The sequence below is a fragment of the Ciona intestinalis genome, chromosome 14 (genome assembly GCF_000224145.3).
Source record: "Ciona intestinalis chromosome 14, KH, whole genome shotgun sequence".
NCBI classification, from domain to species: domain Eukaryota; kingdom Metazoa; phylum Chordata; class Ascidiacea; order Phlebobranchia; family Cionidae; genus Ciona; species Ciona intestinalis.
The window spans coordinates 3,348,345-3,368,018 of record NC_020179.2 but is presented as its reverse complement, the minus strand read 5'-3'; the positions used below and the strand labels follow the sequence as shown (position 1 = coordinate 3,368,018).

Here is a 19,674-nt window from a genome sequence, read left to right as displayed (position 1 = left end):
ACTTGGGTGTTCGTTTCATATACCCATATAGTGCCTGCTTACGAGTTACTTCGAATGTAACTTTGTGTGGGATTCGGTACCTATCGTTTCTAGCGCCCCAATTAGTACCAACGGCGTTACGATATTTGTTAACATTATACCGTCTATTTATATAAGACACACGAAGTGCAGATTTTTATATTAAAATATTCAGTATACACTATATTACCTATTGCCATCCAAACTGCCATGCGGATCCATGTAAGGGACTTCAGTTTTAACATTAGAATGATATTGATGACAATGCTACAGAATGGAACGAACGGGACACACGGTACCTGTAAGGTAACTTGTGTTTTAAATACGTAAAAAAACTGTACGTTGTATATTACTATAAAATATGGTATACACCAAGAAAATCTTAATAAAAGTGGCTGTACACAGTATCCGGAATTCGTCCGTTTTGCCAGGATTTCGCTGCCGCATGCGGAACTCGGTAATGAGTTTGCATATACGACTTTGCAAGCGAATTCGCATGCCGGATACTGTGTACAGCCACCTTATTTAAGGGGTGATTTTAGATAAGCGTATAAGAGAATTTAAACGTATATACCGGCACTGTGTGCAACAGAATACTTTGTGTTATAACGGCTGTTGTTGTCTAGCCACACAAGGATATATACGTTATAGTCCTATGTGGCAAGATAGAAAAATATCCAAACATCCTAATCGTGTTTTAAACAATTAACAACGGTCTGTGGGAGTCGTTAGGATGCAGTTTTATATTTCATCGAATGTTCTCTGTTGTTTACCAAATGGGACGAGAAATAGAATGAAAATGTGTCCCATCCACCCCCACCTGAATATATTTATTTATTCACACACTGTTACCTTAAATGTACGTATGGTGTCATCTTGCACGAAGCAGCGTAGAGTGGCAATAAGCAAAAACGCAATAACACTCAGGGTGATGACAATGCTAATATACCACCAAGACTCTTGTTGATTCACGAACAGAGCAACTGCAGATGCAGTAGTGGAACACGCCATGGCACTTAGCAAAATATAAAAAGGTATTCTGCCTGGCGCATAAGCTGTTGTCCATTCGAACAGAAAACCGAAGCTAGAATGTAGTATTGATTTCTTCACTGTACCGAATGATGAGTTTATAATAGGGGCGTCTTCAGCACTGGTTGAACACTCATTAGCAGCACTGATTGAAAATTCTTTTTTCATTTTGGTACATTGGTTCAGCTGGGTTAACTCGTTCACTTTTTTATTGTCATCTTTTTCCAGCCATTCACGCAGTGTCGGAATTCCGCCTTCGTCAGATCGCTCATAGCTGCGTATACATTAGGTAAAGTGTTAAATATAATGAATATAACTTGTTTTATTCTAGCGACTGTCGTTACAAACACGGCTGTTCTGTGTGTATGAATGGATGTAACTTATTTTATCGTCGCGTGGCCGGGAAACGACTTATTTTGGGAGGATTTTTTGTCTTGCCCAAGGACGCATACGCCCACAATGATAGCAGCGATGGGCTTTGAATTCGTGAACTTTGGGTTAGAGTTTTACGAATAATGTTACCATAACAGTCACGTTGAAGTTTTTAATGGTTTTTCAGCTTTGACTGTACAAACAAAACTGATTGTTTGATCTTTCATCTATTTTAATTAATCACAGAGATAATTTTGGAAGTCAAAAAAATTCACTTAATTTTAAATATTCCCAATCTTTACCTTGATATTTGATTGGGCGAGTAGCGAAGTTTGATAACACAAAAAGCGACGAACGTACATGCCAATAGTTGGCCGACCGCTATAAACTCCACAAGGCTGTTGAGACTGAATACGATGCTTACCACTCCACTAAATATGATCACAACAAGTGTCGATATGTATGGGACCTATATAAAAATAGAATTCGCAATATTTTCGGCGCATAAACTAAATATAGTATTTTGTCACATAATATCCAAATATCCTGATCGTGTTTTAAACAGTTAACAACGGCCTATGGGAGTCGTGAGGGCACAGTTTCATAATATTTTGAATGTTCTTTGTTTACTACTAAAAAGGACGGGAAAATATAGTTAAATTGTGTCCCATCTTCCCCCACCCTACTATAGCCTACAGTAAGTGTGCAACTCTAGTTAAATACTCAGGGTAAATATACCTGTAGGAGGTTATAATCAATGAATGTAACTTATATTTATCCTTGCAACAGTCATTACAACACGAGTGTTCTGTATATGAAAAAATAAGTTAAAAAATGCTCATAGCCATAAAGTACAAACTACCTAATTATATTCAAAAGTGCAACAACCTTTTAAAATACAGCAGAAATATAATACAATGCAATAGACCAAATAGTTTTTGCAGTGTCTTACTTTTGTCCTTTCACTTATTTTCTGTAAATTCTGAAACAAAAGACCATCTCGTGACATCGCAAGAAGGTATCGCGGGACAACGTACATAATTGACAAGAGACACGTCAACATTGCTGCCAAAGCTCCGATGGATACAATGTACTGGGCCCAAGCCCAGCCTCGATTCTGGTACGCAGCTGGAAACGGAGCAGTGACAGACACGTCATACCAAGGCACCATAAGTGTGAGTGCAGCAGATCCACCAACGTATGAAATGACAACCACGATCACAGAAATAAGCAGAGAGAGTGGAATATCTCTGAAATGGTGAGTGTATATATATATATAATATAGTATAGTGTGGGGGAAGATGGAAGACCTTTAGCACATAATATCTAAATATCCTAAACATGTTTTAAACAATTAACACCGATCTAGGGAAGTCGTGAGGATACGGTTTTATAATTCTTTGAATTTTCTTTGTATACTACCAAGTGGAACGAAAAAATAGAATAAAAATGTGTCCCGTCTTGCCCCACTCTAGTATATACTATTTTTATAAGCGTGAAAGAGGTCTTGTGTTTTTTGTGATCTTAAAGGATCAAAGTTTAGCTGTCATGTATATGCCGCTGTGACAAAACAATCGTCAACAAGGAACATACGTGGTAACTCGTAAGAGGGTATATGAGGTGGACAAAACAGATGTAACAAATGTCGTTTACCCGCGCCGCGTCATTCATACACTGTTCATACGTTTTATCGCTCACCTTGCAGCATTAATCGCTTCTTCAGTTGCGGATGCGACTACCTCGTATCCAACATAACTGTAAACCAATGTAGTAGCTCCTTGTATGGTGCCTGCCCAACCATAAGGGAAGAAACCACCCTTGACTTGGGTCCAGTTTTTAATGTCCGCTAGGTACATGCCCGTCGCTAAAAAAAGTAATAAAGTGAAAAGAGTTAGTATAATACAAACTTATGTGGGAAACCGTAATAAAAACTTTTAGTATGTATCTGGCTGCGTGGAACAATAATTAGCGCGCATGCCTCTAAACTAAAGGTTACCGGTTCAAGGCTCGATGATGGTACCATTGGGAAGCTGACACTAGGTGTATAAAACAGAACCTCCGTGTTATATTCTGGCCACGATAAAGCAAGTTACAAATAAATCGTTTAAAACTTACTTATAATAAACAGAATCACGAGAATATTGATGATGGCAATTACGATGTTTACTTTGGAAGACAGTTTCACTCCACATAGAAGAACAATCCCGAATACAAGTATAATGCCAACAGCTAAAAAGTCTGGATAACTGGCGAAGAAGCCACCAGCCATAGGTGCGTGGATTCGCATGTACATTTCAATTTTATTTCCAAACAAACTGTCCAAATACCTAAACATATCACGTCGTTATCAAAACGGTTGATTGGTTTATTATTCCTTGTCCCATTTAGTGACAAAGAAAACAAATTCAAAGAATTGTTTGAAGCGTGATCACGAAATATAGTATTTGTTAATGTAACCCGTGCTCCAACAGTAATATAGCCTATATAGTAGAGTGTGGGAAGACGGGAGACCTTTAGCACAGAATATATACAAATATCCTGATCGTGTTTTAAACTATCAACAACGATACGGGAGTCGTGAGGATACGGATTTATAACTAGTTGAATTTTCTGTGTTTACTATCAAATTGGACGAGAAAGGTGTCCCATCTTCCCCCACCTTATTATGCTTGTTTACATCGTAATTTAGGTTAGGTTTCTACCCTACCCGCTACAGGTTCTTGCAATTGCTGCCACATATATCGTATGTTCCAATGCGACGTTCCAACCAACAACAAACGCCCAGAATTCTCCAACACTTATATAAGTAAACTGATATGCAGAACCTGCTACTGGTATCCGTGCCGAAAATTCTGGATAATAAAGTTTGACAGGTTATCACTGTAACAGTTCTGTATAGTTTAAACACCTCGGCTTTAAACTTTACTTATGTTCGTAAAGGCTGTATTTGATATGAATTTAACTATGTATATCCTCGCGTGAAGAGGCAACGACAGTCGCTATAACATGGGTGTTTGCGTTTCATACACCTTATATTGTGTCCGCTTACAAATTACCACGTATGCAACTTGTTAAGTGATTATTGTTTCGATTTTTTAAGTATCGCTAACAATTTACAAAAAAACATAAGCGATAACTTGCACAGTTATAGTAACATGCTTACCAGCGTAACAAAAGGCGGACAGAATCGAAGCCATTGCTGCAATGACATAAGACACAACGATTGAAGGGCCTGCTACTTCTCGAGTTACTGTGCCCGCCAACACGTAAAGACCAGAACCAATCATACCACTGATAGCAAGGAAGGTTAGATCTCCAAGGTTGAAACATCGCTTCAGATCTGTATTGGGTATGTGTAACAAGTATGTGAAACAGAATACCAGTGTTAAAATGACTGTCGCTGCCCACCCACGCTAGATACATCAATAAATAAAAAAATAGAACGAAAATATATCTCATCTCACCCACTCTAAAATATGTTGCACAAGAGAATGTAGGTTTATTTAAATTGCGTTTATTAGAGTTTATGCGTGTGTATAGAAAGTGATTAGCCAAATGTGTTGTTCGTGTAAACAACATCCGTCGCCGTGACAAAGTGGTTTATAAAAACAAAAGGTATATAGTAGGGTGGGAGAAGATGAGACACGTTTCCATTTTATTTTCTCGACTAATTTGGTAGTAAAAAAACATTTAAAGCATTATAGATCATTATCCTCACGACTTCGATAGACCGTTGATATTTGTTTAAAACACGATCAGGATATTTGGATATTATTTGCTAAATGTGTTTCATCTTCTCCCACCCTACTATATAAAAAGGAACACCCCTGTTATAACGACCGTTGTTTTCGAGTCGCACGTAGCAAGTTACATTCATTCATTCAACAACATGTTGCCTGGATGTAAACTGTTCTACTGACGGTCCACATATAACGGATTACTTTCTCACATCCTGCCGGGAATTCATTTTGGACAGCAAACTAATCGACAACAAACCAAAGAGGTCCATGGGTGCTAATTAATGTTATCATATACTGTTGGATTTTACAAAATAGTGAATGTAACTTATGTATTCTCGCGTGCCTGGGCAACGAATGTTGTTATAAAACAAGTGTTTGCACCTCGAAATTACATTTGTCAAAAACTTAACATTAATTCAACAGTTTAGTACGGCAAGCACATATGGTCTACACGCTTGCGAGAATAAAGTATGCATTACCACGCCGTCTTTGAACAGAAACACATGACAATAGTAATCTATATTCATCTAATACTGATTTATTTAAACTCGTATATTGCGTGCAGTGGTGTGGGGGATATAAGACACCTTTAACACGTAATATCCAAACATCCTGATCGTGTTTTAAAGAATTAACAACGGTCTATGGGAGTCGTGAGGGCACAGTTTTGTAATTCTTCGAATGTTCTTTGTTTACTACCAAATGGAACGAGGAAATAGAATGAAAAGGTGTCCCATCTTTCCCCACCCTATACTATAATGATTGGAAAAATAATGTTATAATAAGACACCTGTTCGCAACATGTCTTCTGATACATCTTTTTTTCTTGACAAATTCGATAAGAATCTTCTGCAGAAACCTTTGTCGCACATCGTTATCCTCACGATTTAATGTTTTAAAACTCTTTCACCTCTATCTTACTAATACCCTTCATAAGTTTGGCTAAAAATACCTAAGCAAATGCGATGCATATTGTTCTGTGGAATAACCATGCAAATCGGTTTAAACAGATAAAAATTAGACTTTGCTATATACTTGAATTCGAAATCAGCGCTAGTTCAATGGCTACCCTCAAGAACAAAAACGCTTCAACAATCCAGCTTTGTTTTTGTGATTTCCCTTTTCTCTGGTCTTGAAACTAACCGGCCCCGCTAGCTAATTGATCATTGCCAACGTGATGCCATACGACATGGGCTACACAACGTCAAAACATATTGCAGCTAGTGTTTGGTACTCTAGGAACAAAATCTTGAATGGTGTTTTACACGTGATCATTGCGTTAGGTAGAATATATAGGGTACTGGGGAAATTTCTCGGATTCATTTCCTGAAGTTTAATTTTACATTCACGACAACATTGCCGTTAAAGAAAATACTTTTCTACTTGTTGAAATCTATTAATTAAGTGTGCTTTGACAAATACCGGAACACATGTCGCTTCGATCAAATTTCAAAGTTTTACAGCAGATTGCAAACATATATACCAATCTTGAAAGTTTCTTGCGTCTGGCGTGCTTCGCATCGTGCCTAAATTAATAACAAGCTTCTGGATAGAACCGTTTTATATGCCAGAAAAACAACGCATTTATATAGCCACATCCAAATCACACTTTCATACTCTTTAAACTAATCATAACACTTTTAGGCGGGATATGGCCTAGCTACACATACCGTACTGCCTGGGCATTCGTCCTCACTGTTTAACAATTCTTTGAATACTTTATTATCGACAAGTTGGAATTTCAATCAGAATCTGTATAATAACATGGGGAACACCGTTGGAAAAATAACATGGACATTTTGTACTATATTCAATGGCATTTGTGTTTAAATTTGTTACTCCCTTGAAACAGTCGACCACCAGTGTCACGCTTGAGTGATTAGAGTCCGGCAAGTTTAAACGGCAAAACAGAATCATAACAAACGTTTCCTTTATTCACATATTTTCAGTATTTTAAATTATAATTCGCTAGTAATTCTGTAATCAAAACAAATTTCAATAAACCGTAATTATTTTACAGTCGCGAGTAGTAATTTGGTGACCCTTTTGACCATTTTTATTGCATTTTTTTGATTATTTTGTAAAAAACATGTTGGTTCATTAAAAGTATTAAAACATTCATAAAATGCAAAGTGGAGATTATGACGATAAAATACAGAAACTATTGGAAGAAGGGAAAAGACTTGGAGCTTCTGGCTTCTCAGAGTATGAGGGAAAACGGCAACAAGTTAAAAGTAAGTATTTGTGTTTACTGTTTATGACCAAAAATGTTTTATGGTGAACTTTTCATAAGTATAAACTTCTAACTTCCTTTTTTTTCATTTATAATATTTTTCTTTTGCATGCAACATTATAACAAAAGGCTTGGCGCTCAGACCAGTTTTAAGTCGAGCGTCAAAAAAAAGATGCTTGGGCACGAGCTTTCAAGTTCTGATTCGGCCTGGCGCATTCTTAATGCTAATATTACAATATTAAGTAAAATGCCTTATTTTGTACCCACAGCACCAAATTTAAGATCACCAACTTTCAAAATGTCCGACTTGGAAACAGATTACAAAAAGAAAAATGAGTCCCACTCATTTCAAATGGACAATAAACAATTTGGTGATGCACCAAAACCTTACACAAAATCAGATTTTCTGGATCCTGTTCCAAGGACATTATTCATGCCTTTAAATCTCAACAACAATAGTAATAATAATAATAGTATTGCTCATGGGCCAACCATACAACCACGTGTACACAATCTAGCACCAATAGGACATGAAATATCCGCACTAATGAAAACTAAAAGCAACCTAGAACGCACACTGGATGATTCACAGGTCAGTATAGTTATTTTATTACATCTCCTTAGGACCTCACCCATATCATAGCCTGATACTTTTGGTCTTTAAATGTTTCTTAGGCCTTATACCCAATGTTTACTCGACTACTGTATAATTTTTGTGTGTAAATAAAAAGTTTGGTGTTCGTGTTGAATTACGATAACAAAGCATGTTTTCTCGAATTTGCAACGTTAATTTCAATGTGAACATCCGTTTTACCCTGCTTTTAGGTGTCCATACACACCGACAGAGCCAAAGTACACAATATTTGAAATATTATTTATTGTTTTACAACTATGATTTAAAACTGCGTTTACAGCTATATTTGTTACTGATAACCACACTAATTTAAACAAAATAAATCTATAGGCGACTCGATAAGGAGCATAAGGTGTTATTGTTTTTTAGGCTCAGGTGGAATATTTAACAAGAAAATTAGACGAATCAAAAAATGTAGTGCAAACACAGAAAGCACATTTCCGAAAATCCATAGAAGAACTTCAGAAAAAGCTTCAAGAGACATTAGCAGGTCGTAAACAACTAATGGAAATTAAAGAAAATGAAATGCACCAACAAGAGGACATGATACACAAACTGCAGGTTCATGTTCTGTTTTTTTTGTTTATTATATTCTTATTTTCTATTCTATCTGGGTGAGTCCTTGTCGATGTTCTGGGATTTAGGCCTGATTTAACCCATTACCCCAACCCCAAGGCTATTTATGTACGTGGTTTATTTAATCCTATTTAGTTTTATATATATAAAAATGTGGCTGTGCGAAAGTAGTTTAAATTAGCATGTTCATGTAAGAAAATTTAAAATGGTCTTCATAATAAAATGAGTTAAAAATGCATTAAATTTTTAATAAATGAAAAAATTTAAATGCAGACCACAATAAAAGAGCTGGCAGCTTCAAACCAAATGCAGGAACAAGCATTACTTGATGCTCATGAGCGCTTAAATATTTTACAAAATCGCAATCAATCCAGTGAACATGCACTGACCAATATTAGAGCTGTACTATCTACTGCTCAAAACAGAGATACACGTTCTAGGTAAGAGTGCAGAAACATTTCTAACTTTTAAGGCAGTGGTTTTTGGTAACATAATGTGTTTTGGCACAATTTTAAATGTAAAACAGCTTTTTCTGTGCTGTTAGTCTGTTAAGTGTTTATAAAAACAGCAGAGCCAAAGTATATTGCATTCACTACACAATAATCACTGCGATTTCCTTTGTTTGATGCCAATATATATATAACACTGTCACCCAAGATTTAAAAAAAAAATGAAAAAAAATTTAAAAGGCATTTTATTGAAAACATCTATGCTGTTACTTTAAAAGGTTCACAGAGAGCGATCATTTATCAGAGTTGGTGCCAGATATGATGGTTGAAGCTTTTGAAAGATTCGTCACCACCAGCCAGGAAGATGCAGACACACTAAGAAGTAATGTACTACGGTTGGAAGCAGAACTCAATGCTATAAAACAGGTCAGCTAGAGGGGCTCAAGTAGGGGCTACAACCTTCCGCCTTTGAAAAAATTGAATAACTTTTTAATTAAATAATTTATTTTTATATCCACCTTAATTTTTTTTACAGACAAATCAACATATTTCTCAGAAGCTTTATGTTTCTAGCATGATTTTTTTTGGATTTAACAAAAGTTATTTAAAAAGCTACAAAAAATACAGATTTTGTTTAAGTTTTGTTCGAAAAAAAGTAAAGGGAGTAAGGGAGTTTAATTTAATAAAGTCATAACCTTGGAACCCCCCCTCACTGTGCCATTGCATAGGGACTGTCATGTTTATGTTAAAATTGACTCCTATACCTAACAGGAACAAGAGGCAGAAAGGTTACTTGCACAAGCTGATACAGAAGAATTGATAAATCGATTGAAACTAAAAAATCAACAAGAAGTCGAAGATCAAATAAAACAGAAAAATAATTTTCAAGATAAGGTAAGACATTTTATTCACAGTTCACTTTGTACAGTAAAAATTGAAGTAGTATTCATAACTTCATTCACTATACATATATCAGATTGCTGAGGTTAGTTTTTAGGTAAAAATGTCCTCATAATAATTAAGTGTGAAAGACATCTTTTACAAAATGTTTTTTATGTCCTAAAAGTCTTTGAAACTGCCATACAATGAAACATCTTCAGGGATTGTTGTTTACTTGTCAATTTTTAATACTATGTTTTTTAAATATATCTGTAATTTATGCTTAAATTTCTTGCTTTCAGTTACATGAGGTAACCAGCGAACTCAGCAATCTGAAACTTGAGCATACGGCTAAGGAAAGACACCTGGAAGATGCCTGTAAGCAAGTTAATGAGCTTAACAGGCAACTAAATGAAGTGAGTACTGAGTATGTTATGTGATTGATATTCTGTCGCACAATACTTGTCGCTGCTACCATTGTGGGTGTATGTGTCTTTGAACATGAAAATTTCTTCAACCCAGTAGTCCCTTAGGTTGTCTAAGTTTTTAGCAAAATGTTTAAAAAAGTATAATTCAAATAATCATCAGCCATAAAGTTTTAAACGTGGTAACTCATAAGCAAACATTGGGTGTAAACAGAACACCCGTGTTGTAGCGTCTATTGTTGAGGATAAAACAAGTTACACTTACATATTTTTATTCATTTCCTCACTTGGTCTCCTGCAGTATTAACTTTAAATCAGAGGTTAATATTCCTCTAGTACTGGCTAATCGCCACTAGTGATAGTGAATATAAAACATTTTTTTAAACATTTTTTTAGATAAGACAAGCTGTATTAAAAGAGAAAGGGGAAACGCAAGTGAAGATAGTCAATTCAGATTACGATGTAAAAGTTGCAAATGATCGAGGCGATAGACTTGAAAAGGAAAAAGGCATTCTACAATTAAGGTGGGTACAATTGGTAATATTTTGATTCTTTTAAAAACAACAAAATTCTTTACATTTTTATTTTAAGTGTTTTTTTTTTCACATCATTTTTTTTAGAAGATGTTTCCTTTGTTGAACTTTGGTGGTACCTTTAAATCACATTCAGGCATATATAAATTTTAATTTTTTATTGGTATCTCCCTTTAAATAAGTGTACCCACTTCTTCTGAGGTATTCAATGCATACTGAATGTTGTTATACATTTAAATGTTTTTTTCAAGGTTCAACATTACGTTATTTTTATTTAAAAAAAATCTGTTAATTATAAAGGATTGAGGAATTAGTGAAACAACTTGATCAAGCAAAAGAAGATCTTAATTCAGAGAAAGAACACAGAAGAAACTTATGGTTAAGAGAATCGGATTCAACAAAAGACCTCAATGATATAAGGTGCTTACCAGTTACCACTTATTACTGAGTGCTGTTGTTTTTATATACATGTTAATTCGTAATCTAGCAGGTGTATAAAACAGAACATTCATGTAAAAATAATTGTCATTTTCATTTTGAACGCTTATTTTTATAACACTATAGGTGTCTTATGTATGTTATAGGTTTTCGTACTTCTAAAAAAATATGTATATATCGTCAAAGTAAAACCAAACAAGCTTATGTATTTTTTAAAAGTGTTTTTTTTTATAATTTTGCATGCTGTTGGACATAAAACACATTTTGGCAATGTTTGAGCAAAACTTAAAAGTGTGACATAAGCTACTTTGGTTTTACCTAGGACTGGGAGATATAAATATTGTATATATTTTTTTTTTAAAAGGGGGGCTGTGCCACTGAAACTCACTTTACTATGCTACTAGTTATATAACTATCCTGTAATTATATTCTTAACACAGAACTTTAATGGAAGATAGGAATAATGAGATAACGAAGTTAAGAGAATTATCAACAAATCTAAGGGAGCAGTTAACCACACAAGTTGCTGAGAAAGTTAAAGAAGCAGAAATGTCAGAAAGGATAAAGGTTTGAATGAGTTTTTGAAATCTGGCATGACCTTTGACTAGTATGAAGTATGATGTTGGTATATGGTTCTGTTATGCAGTGCTGACTGATATATGATATAATATGACTATGGTATGTGGTATAGATAGCTATGGTATATAACTGGCTATAGTATGTGGTATATAACTGCCGTATGGTGCTGACTTTGACTTTGACTATTGACAGATATGATGCTATAACAACAACCAGGGGTGTAATACTGTAATTTACTAATTTTATGGATTGATGTATATTAATCTTTTTCCCAAAAAATAAAGTTACACTTATTGTTGTCAAATCTATGGTCTCTATGAATAATATGGCGAAGGAAATATGCCTTGGCTCTGCTTGTTGTATATACTTAACAGCAGAGTAAAGCTTTTTTAGGCTTAAAACTGGAGTTCTAAAACAGATGATGTCACCTATGTTTCTTACGATAAGATTGACAAAAATATAGAATTCTTTATCAAACTCACAGGGTGAGACAAGAGCACGTGCACTGAGTGACGAAATCACGGAGCTTCGTGAGCAGTTATCACGTGCACAAGCGGAACTCACAGCCACGGAGAGACAAATGTCCGATGTTTTGTTGGAACGAACTAAAACTATGGAGATTTTAAAAGAAAAAGACCAACAGGTTGGTTTAAGGGTTTAAGTATTGTAGATGTGGTTTTCAATGTAACTTTTGTATTCTTGCTTAATGGGGAAAAACAGTCGTTAAAACGGGTGTTATGTTTTATACACCTCATGCCTGCTTACAACTTACAAGTTACCATGTGTTTAACTTTGTGGGTGTTTTTTAGGGGGGAGTTTTTCTTTTTTAAATGTAAAGGACTACTAGGTTGGAGAAATTCTCGTTAAGTGTCTTGCTTAATAATACAGAAGTCCACACACAATAGTAACAGCGTCGAGCCTTGAATCCATAACCTTTGAATTAAACACAGACACGTTAACTTCCTCTTTAGAGGTGTCTATTTGAGCCACTATTTTTATACAATGGGCAAATGTTTTGTCATAACCTAATATTTATAAAAAAATATAAAAAAAATTTGGCGTTAGTATATTAAAAGTTGTCAATATTAGATACCAAATAATCATGGTGCATGTCATCGCAGGTTGACAGGCTTAACACTCAGTTCAATTTAACGGATCGTAAACTTATTGAGGTAACGGAAGCTAAACGAACACTTGATGAGAAATTTACAAAGTAAGTTATTTATTTAAGACTTTTAAGGTTTGCACTATTTAATATTTTTTATATTTCTTACTCAACAACTTATAAAATTTTGTTCCATGTAATTTTATACAGTCTTCAACGAGAATATGATGATGTTTCTGTTCGTGCGTCGAATGCGAAAAGTGACCTTGAGCGTACTCGTTCATTTGCCGAGGACAAGGAAAAGATTGCCATGCAACTGCGCCACCAAGTGGAAATGAAGACGAGCAGTTTAGACACCGCTCTAAAGTCCGAGAATGAAGCAACAACAAAAGCTAGAAGTCTTGAAGCTAGGCTGAAGGTATTTTGTTGGAATCCGAAAATGAGTATAAATTTAGAAAGAAGTGGCAGGGAATACGGAAACTATAAAAATCAAGTCTAATAAAAAAATCTTATAAGCGGACACGAGGTGCAGGTAACAAAACACTAGTGTTATAACAACTTTGGCCATGCAAGAAGAAAAGTTATGTACATTCATTTACTATTTACCATGAAGTTACATATGGGGTTACTCGTAAGCAGCATGAGGTGTAAAAAACAGATAATTTGTTTTATAAAGACTGTTCTTGCCCCACCACACAACAATAAACAAGTCACTTCATTTCATTCATTTATTCATATACTCATTGGAAAAAGTGAAAAAAATCTAAAGAAAATATGAAAAAAATCTAAAAAATGGAAAAAAACTGAAAAAACGTCTTCTATTTAGGAAATTATGCAGGAGGTTGAAAATCTCTCTTCTGATCTCCATTCCCGTGAAGAGGAGGTAAAAAGTTATGAAAGAAGAGTATCGGAGCTGATTGAGGAGAAAGGGAGCATCGCAGATGATGTGAGGATGATAGAAGAAGAAGTTGCGAGAGTATTGAAGTCAAAGGAAGAGATGGGAGCGGAATTAAAAGAGGCGAGATTTCAGGTGAACAAGTTTTTACAAATGATTGCTGTGAGAATTTTTTGGTTAAACTCAGAAGGAGAATTTGACACAGTTTTATTATGAAATTTAACATTTTTACTTGATTTTTTCTATTTATTTAGTTTTAAATTTTTTTTATGATGCTTTTAAATATTACTATTCGAAACCTTCCACAAAATTAAACTAACCTAATAGTTTTTTTATTAATTTATATTAATATTTTAGTTTTTATTCTTTTTTGTTTCTGTTTTACGATGCTTTAAAATATTACCACTCAAAACCATTTGATTAAATATTAACCAATATTGCCAAAAACTAACCTTCAATTTTTTTTATTCATTTTTATCCTCTGAATAAATATTGCCAAATATGGCAAATCAGGCAAAAACTTACTTAACCTCGTTTTTCTGCACTTTTTTAGGTAAGCCACTTAATACAAGAGAGAGATCACTTGTCGAAGGATCTCAAATATTTAACGAAACGTTACAATGATGAGATGAATAAAGTTAAGAAAGAATTAAAACAAAAGAAAAATGATTTGGATCAAATACAGGTTAGATTTATTTATATTTTGTATTTACCTCTTTAAACTTAACTACATGCCCAACTTATTATATCAATTTGTTTATTTGTTTTATATTTTTAATAGGAACAAACATATTAGTAGGGTAGGGGAAGACGGGACATCTTTAGCACATAATATCCGAATATCCTGATCGTGTTTTAAACAATTAACAATGTTTTTTTTAATTTTATGAATGTTCCTTGTTTACTACCAAATAAGATTACAGATGTAAAAGGTGTCCCATCTTCCCTCACCCTACTATAATTACAAAGAGTTAAAAAAAAAACAATAGCAAAATGATATTAGTTAAACATGCCATGTGAACAGATGCATAGGTCTCCCGTTTTTTTTTGTTTTTTTTTCAACAAAACCTGTGGTATAATTAATGTGTTAAAAACTGTATAATTTATTCCTGATTGTTTGTATGAATACTTAACTGCAGAGTATAAGCTGTTTTGGGTGTAAACTGAGGTACTGTAACACATAATGTCCCCTTGTTTAAAAAATGCTACCCCAGAGACCCCTAACCCAACACTTCTGCAGAAACGTGTAATTCTTAAATTTATTTATTTTTTCTTACAGGAAACTTTACAAACAGTAAAAAGCGTGGACGGCAAAGCGGCAAAAATTGCTGAGTCGATGCAGAAAGAATTGACGAGTAAGCGAGCTGTGATCGATTCGCTGCAGAGCGAACTTTGTAAAGTTTGTGACAAGTAAGTTTCGTTTTAAAAATTTTGTTTTATTACGTAACTTTGCTGCTAACATGCTTTACGTAGTATTAGAAACACTTTTTTTAGGTAAAAAAAATAATTTAGTTGCGTTTTAATTCTGATAATTTATTTTTATTAGTTTGTGTTTGCCACCAGGCATAGCGTAATACTAGAAAAAAAGCTTTTCTGGTATTAAAAGTTAGTTTTATTGAACCAACAATTTGCTGTAATCTAAGGAGATACCAACAAAATATATGTATATATAGGTTTTTTTAAACTTTTCCAGAATGGAAAGCTGTGAAAAAGAGAATAAATCTTTGAAAAAAGAAAACATAAAACTTGGCAAGAAATTGGAAGCAGCGAATGCAAGCCTTAAAACTGTGGAAGATGAATTAAAAACGAAGAATAAATCTGAAAAAGGGTAAGCGGCGTAAACATGCATATTGCATTAAATGACAGTCGTTATAAAACGCGGGTGTTTGTTTCGTATATCTCATGCAAGCTTATGAGTTATCATGTATGTTACTCTGTGGGTGATTGTTTTGTTCTTACAAGCTGTTAGGTGTTCTGCCCAAGGACACATACGCCTACAATGGTAGCAGCGACAAACCTTGAACCTATGACCTCTAGATTGGAGACAGGCGTGCTAACCATTGTGCCAGAAAATATAATGATTTTTTAATAATGGTCCATTTTTTAATTTTTTTTTTAGTTACAAATTGGCTGTTGAGAGGCTACGTAGCGGGCTGGAAAAAGCAGCAGAGCGTAACAACGAGGCTCAACATTTGATTGATCGCCAGGAAGCTGAATTGGCACAAGCTCACATTAAACACAATCTGCATTTGATGGATAGAAGATTTCCTAGTCAACAGGTGTATAAATGTAACTAATAGGTTGTTATTATAACACAGGTGTTCTGCTTCATACACCTCTTGCCCACTTACAAGCTACCACGTATGTAACTTTTTGGTTAATTAGTTTTTGGGCGCAACCTATTAGTGACCACAGGGTTGGAGCGATTGCTGTTAAGTGTCTTACCCAAAGACACGTATGCCTACAATGGTAACAGCGATGAGCCTTGAACCTATTACCTCTGGGTTATATGCATCCACTGTGTCACTAAGATCAGCTGGCAATAATATAATTTATACTTTAATTATTATTTTTTTCTGTACAGGTTGAACCACTAGCTCCCACAAACGCATACGGACGCCCAGTGCTCCAAAACACAGGCACAACCACTTTGCAAAATCTGCTGACTCGTGCTTTAACCACTATGACATCACAAGTCCCGTCGCGTGATGTCACTTTATCGGAAATACCAAAAAGTAAAATTTCTGTTCTATACACACATAATTTATAGTCTTAGCATTAGGGCTTAAGGGCACCTTAGTTTTAAGCCTAAATAGTTTTACCTCTGCTGTTAGGTGTCTATACAAACAAGCAAAAACAAAGTATATTACATTTACCACATTAATCAATGAGGTTTCCTATGTTTGACAACTAGGTTAAACTGCATTTTACCTATGTCACCCCTGATTTTAATCAAGGTTGACTTACATTACAGGTCAAAATCCGGAACCAAAGAATGAAAATAAGATTACCAATGACATTTATAAGGTAAGTTAGCTTTTGTTAATTCATTTTTTATACTGTTTTCGTTAATTTTTGAAAGTTTCCAAAAAACTGTAAACATTTTTTTTAGTTGTCAAAATGGTTTCGAATTTTTTTTCTTCTAGATGATCGCAGAAGTTCATGACAACTTGGTTAAAAAATCTGGAAATCCACCTAAATCACCTCATTCTGACATCACAAACACTCGGAGGAGGAGAAGAAAAGGAAGGAGCAATAGAAGAAACAAAGAAACCTACTCTGGCAATGATAGGTGAGAGGAACTCATTATTTTTTATAATAAACTATTTAGTTAATAAAATTTTAAAAAAACTGATAGCTTGAGTTGTTTTATTAAGTTAAGTTGCAGAGCTTGTATTAATAGCCATTGACAAATTCTTTGATTTTCGTTATTGTAGTATTCCTATGTTTTGCATGGTGCTTTGATCGCATAATTTCACAAATTATTTGTCTTAATAAAAAAACCATTCCTTCTGGTTTAGTACACCAGTGATCATACATTCATACCAAAAAAAACTTTACATTTTTTTCCTTAAATATTTTTCAACAGTTCGGACATCGATGTCGTTTTAATGAACTCTGATACAACCTCTGTATATTCTGAACCAGCCGATTCTTACTTGTTTGAAAGCACCCTTAAACATGGTAAGTTTATCCTATGTGATATTCCATGTATTGAATACTGTAATGGGTAGATTGAACGACATATCATATGGTTAACAGTGTGGCCACATTACACATATGTGTTTTAGCTGTGTAACCTGTTAGCGCTAGCAGTAAAGAACTTGTCTAAGGCCTATTGGTACAAGTTTTACCAAGTACCCAAGTTGACCTAATTTAAAATGTTGTAAAAATCTGCGGTGACATTGTTAAAACTTTCATGGGAAAGATCTACTTTTCGGGAAAACAACAGGCGTGATAAATAATATATGCAGCAGCACCATGAGTGTTGATGTTGGGAAAAAGCGGGCCGTCGCTGACATAAATTTAAGAACCCATGGCGTGTCCAGTTGGTGAACCTTACCCATATAGAATAAAAATATTTTTTTTTACAAATATTTTTACCACAGTTTCGATTTTGCATTTAGATCCTGTGTCGTCTTCTCCTTCAAAGTTTCACCCTTCAATGGGGTTACCTTCTGAACCAACCAGGCCCCTGTCACCAGTCAGCATGTTGCTGTATGAGGCAGGAGATGTTGGTGCTAGTAGGGATAATAGGTGGGTTGTATTATGTTTGGGGGGTTAGGAGTATTTTTTACCTAATTTTCAAATTGTTGTTTTGTTTTAATTTTTTAATTCAAATGTGGAGGGTTAATACAGTTGGATAAAATTAAAAACAATGTCATGTAATTAAATCTACTTAATGTGTTAGGCTGTGGTATTGTTTTTTGAAGTAATTTTTTAAATTATGTTTCAATTCAAATGTGATGCTTTGTGGACATAACAACAGTTTAGGTGTTTATGTGTATTTTCCTGTTTAATTAAACAGTTGTTCTTGTTGTTTATGTATTTCTACATATATGAAATCTTAAGCTTACATTTTATGATTAAAATCAACATGTATTCAAAATTTCATATTTTCCTTTGGTTTAAATTTTTCATTTTTTTTGTAAAATATTTCCCTTTGTCAATTTCGTTGTCATTTTAAAATGATGTTCTAATGTAGGATCTTCAAGGAGCAGAGTAATGTTATTCGGGGGTCAGAGCAAGAGGTGAGAGAACGTTTCGTCTCATCAGCAATTTCTGATAACGCAGAGGAATTGTGCCGGCAACTTCAGCAGCGTTTGGAAGGGCTTACAAAGATGGGAGGGAAACTGGAGAAGCAAAATAAAGGTTTGCTTTTTTAAATAATGAATGAAAATTAATGATTGAATGAACGTAACTAATTTATTCTTTCATTGGAGGAAATGGCAGTGGTTATAACACAGGTGTTCTGTTTCATACACCTCTTGCTTGCTTGCTTTTGAGTTACCACGTATGTAACTTTGTGGGTAACATTTTTAAAATTTGTTCTACAAATTGCCTTGGGTAAGATTAGGTATTTTCCAGCTTGGTTGATACCATATCAGTTGAATTTGTTATGTAAAACCTGAAAAGCTGATAATAACTTGTCACCAATTGAAACTGAAATATGAGAATAATTCCTGTGACATAAATATATTCAGATGCAGCTAAACTGATAAAGAGACAGGATCGAAAATTACAGCAAGTTCGAGCAAGCGGTCAAAACCTTAGATGATAATGTAGATTTATATGTATGTATTATGCAGTATTCTGTAATTTAAACTTTGTATGGCTTTTGTATTCACTGTTAATGCTCTGATGTATTTCATATTAATTGGTGCCTTTAGTGACGGTATATTTTTATAATATGTATTATAAAGTTGTGGTATTTTTACCCTAATACCTCTAGGTCTGTAATTTTTTGTATGCAAACTTTATTGGAAGCATAACTGATATGTAGCTTTGAACAATGACAATGAATGTATTTTAACATTTTTTGGTATTTGCTCTTAAAATATTGTCTTTTTATTTTTATTTATTTTATTAAGCATAGATATACGAATGTATTCTCCATAATAATGCTATTTTACGGTATTTAATTTTGTACTGTGCTAGACTACTGTGTATAATAGTTTAAAATAAAGCATTTTCATACAAGTACTTGTTATAGCATGTTATAGAAACGCAGTAAATTTAAAGAAATGAAGATATACTGATTTGAAAACG

At 34.3% G+C, this 19,674-nt stretch overlaps 2 protein-coding genes across 2 annotated transcripts; one reads left to right on the top strand and one right to left on the bottom strand.

Annotated features, from left to right (window-relative positions):
- Positions 1-222: 222 nt before the first annotated feature.
- On the top strand, positions 223-19,608 carry LOC100175819 (myosin heavy chain, non-muscle-like). Its single transcript, XM_002122690.4, has 26 exons — positions 223-324; positions 7,318-7,393; positions 7,662-7,984; positions 8,396-8,587; positions 8,876-9,042; positions 9,330-9,477; positions 9,823-9,945; positions 10,233-10,346; positions 10,752-10,879; positions 11,189-11,308; positions 11,767-11,893; positions 12,390-12,548; positions 13,027-13,118; positions 13,221-13,428; positions 13,837-14,040; positions 14,459-14,590; positions 15,185-15,315; positions 15,599-15,733; positions 16,025-16,184; positions 16,490-16,640; positions 16,880-16,932; positions 17,052-17,197; positions 17,495-17,589; positions 18,033-18,162; positions 18,611-18,777; positions 19,110-19,608. The coding sequence occupies exons 1-26, from the start codon at positions 229-231 to the stop codon at positions 19,181-19,183; spliced, it is 3,651 nt and encodes a 1,216-aa protein (XP_002122726.2). The 5' UTR covers positions 223-228; the 3' UTR covers positions 19,184-19,608.
- Positions 2,267-6,147, bottom strand: LOC100186005 (cationic amino acid transporter 4-like). The gene is made up of 6 exons (XM_026837523.1): positions 5,950-6,147; positions 4,583-4,759; positions 4,127-4,271; positions 3,535-3,746; positions 3,118-3,283; positions 2,267-2,669 (listed from the first exon to the last, which is right to left on the bottom strand). The coding sequence occupies exons 1-6, from the start codon at positions 6,029-6,031 to the stop codon at positions 2,282-2,284; spliced, it is 1,170 nt and encodes a 389-aa protein (XP_026693324.1). The 5' UTR covers positions 6,032-6,147; the 3' UTR covers positions 2,267-2,281.
- Positions 19,609-19,674: the final 66 nt, after the last annotated feature.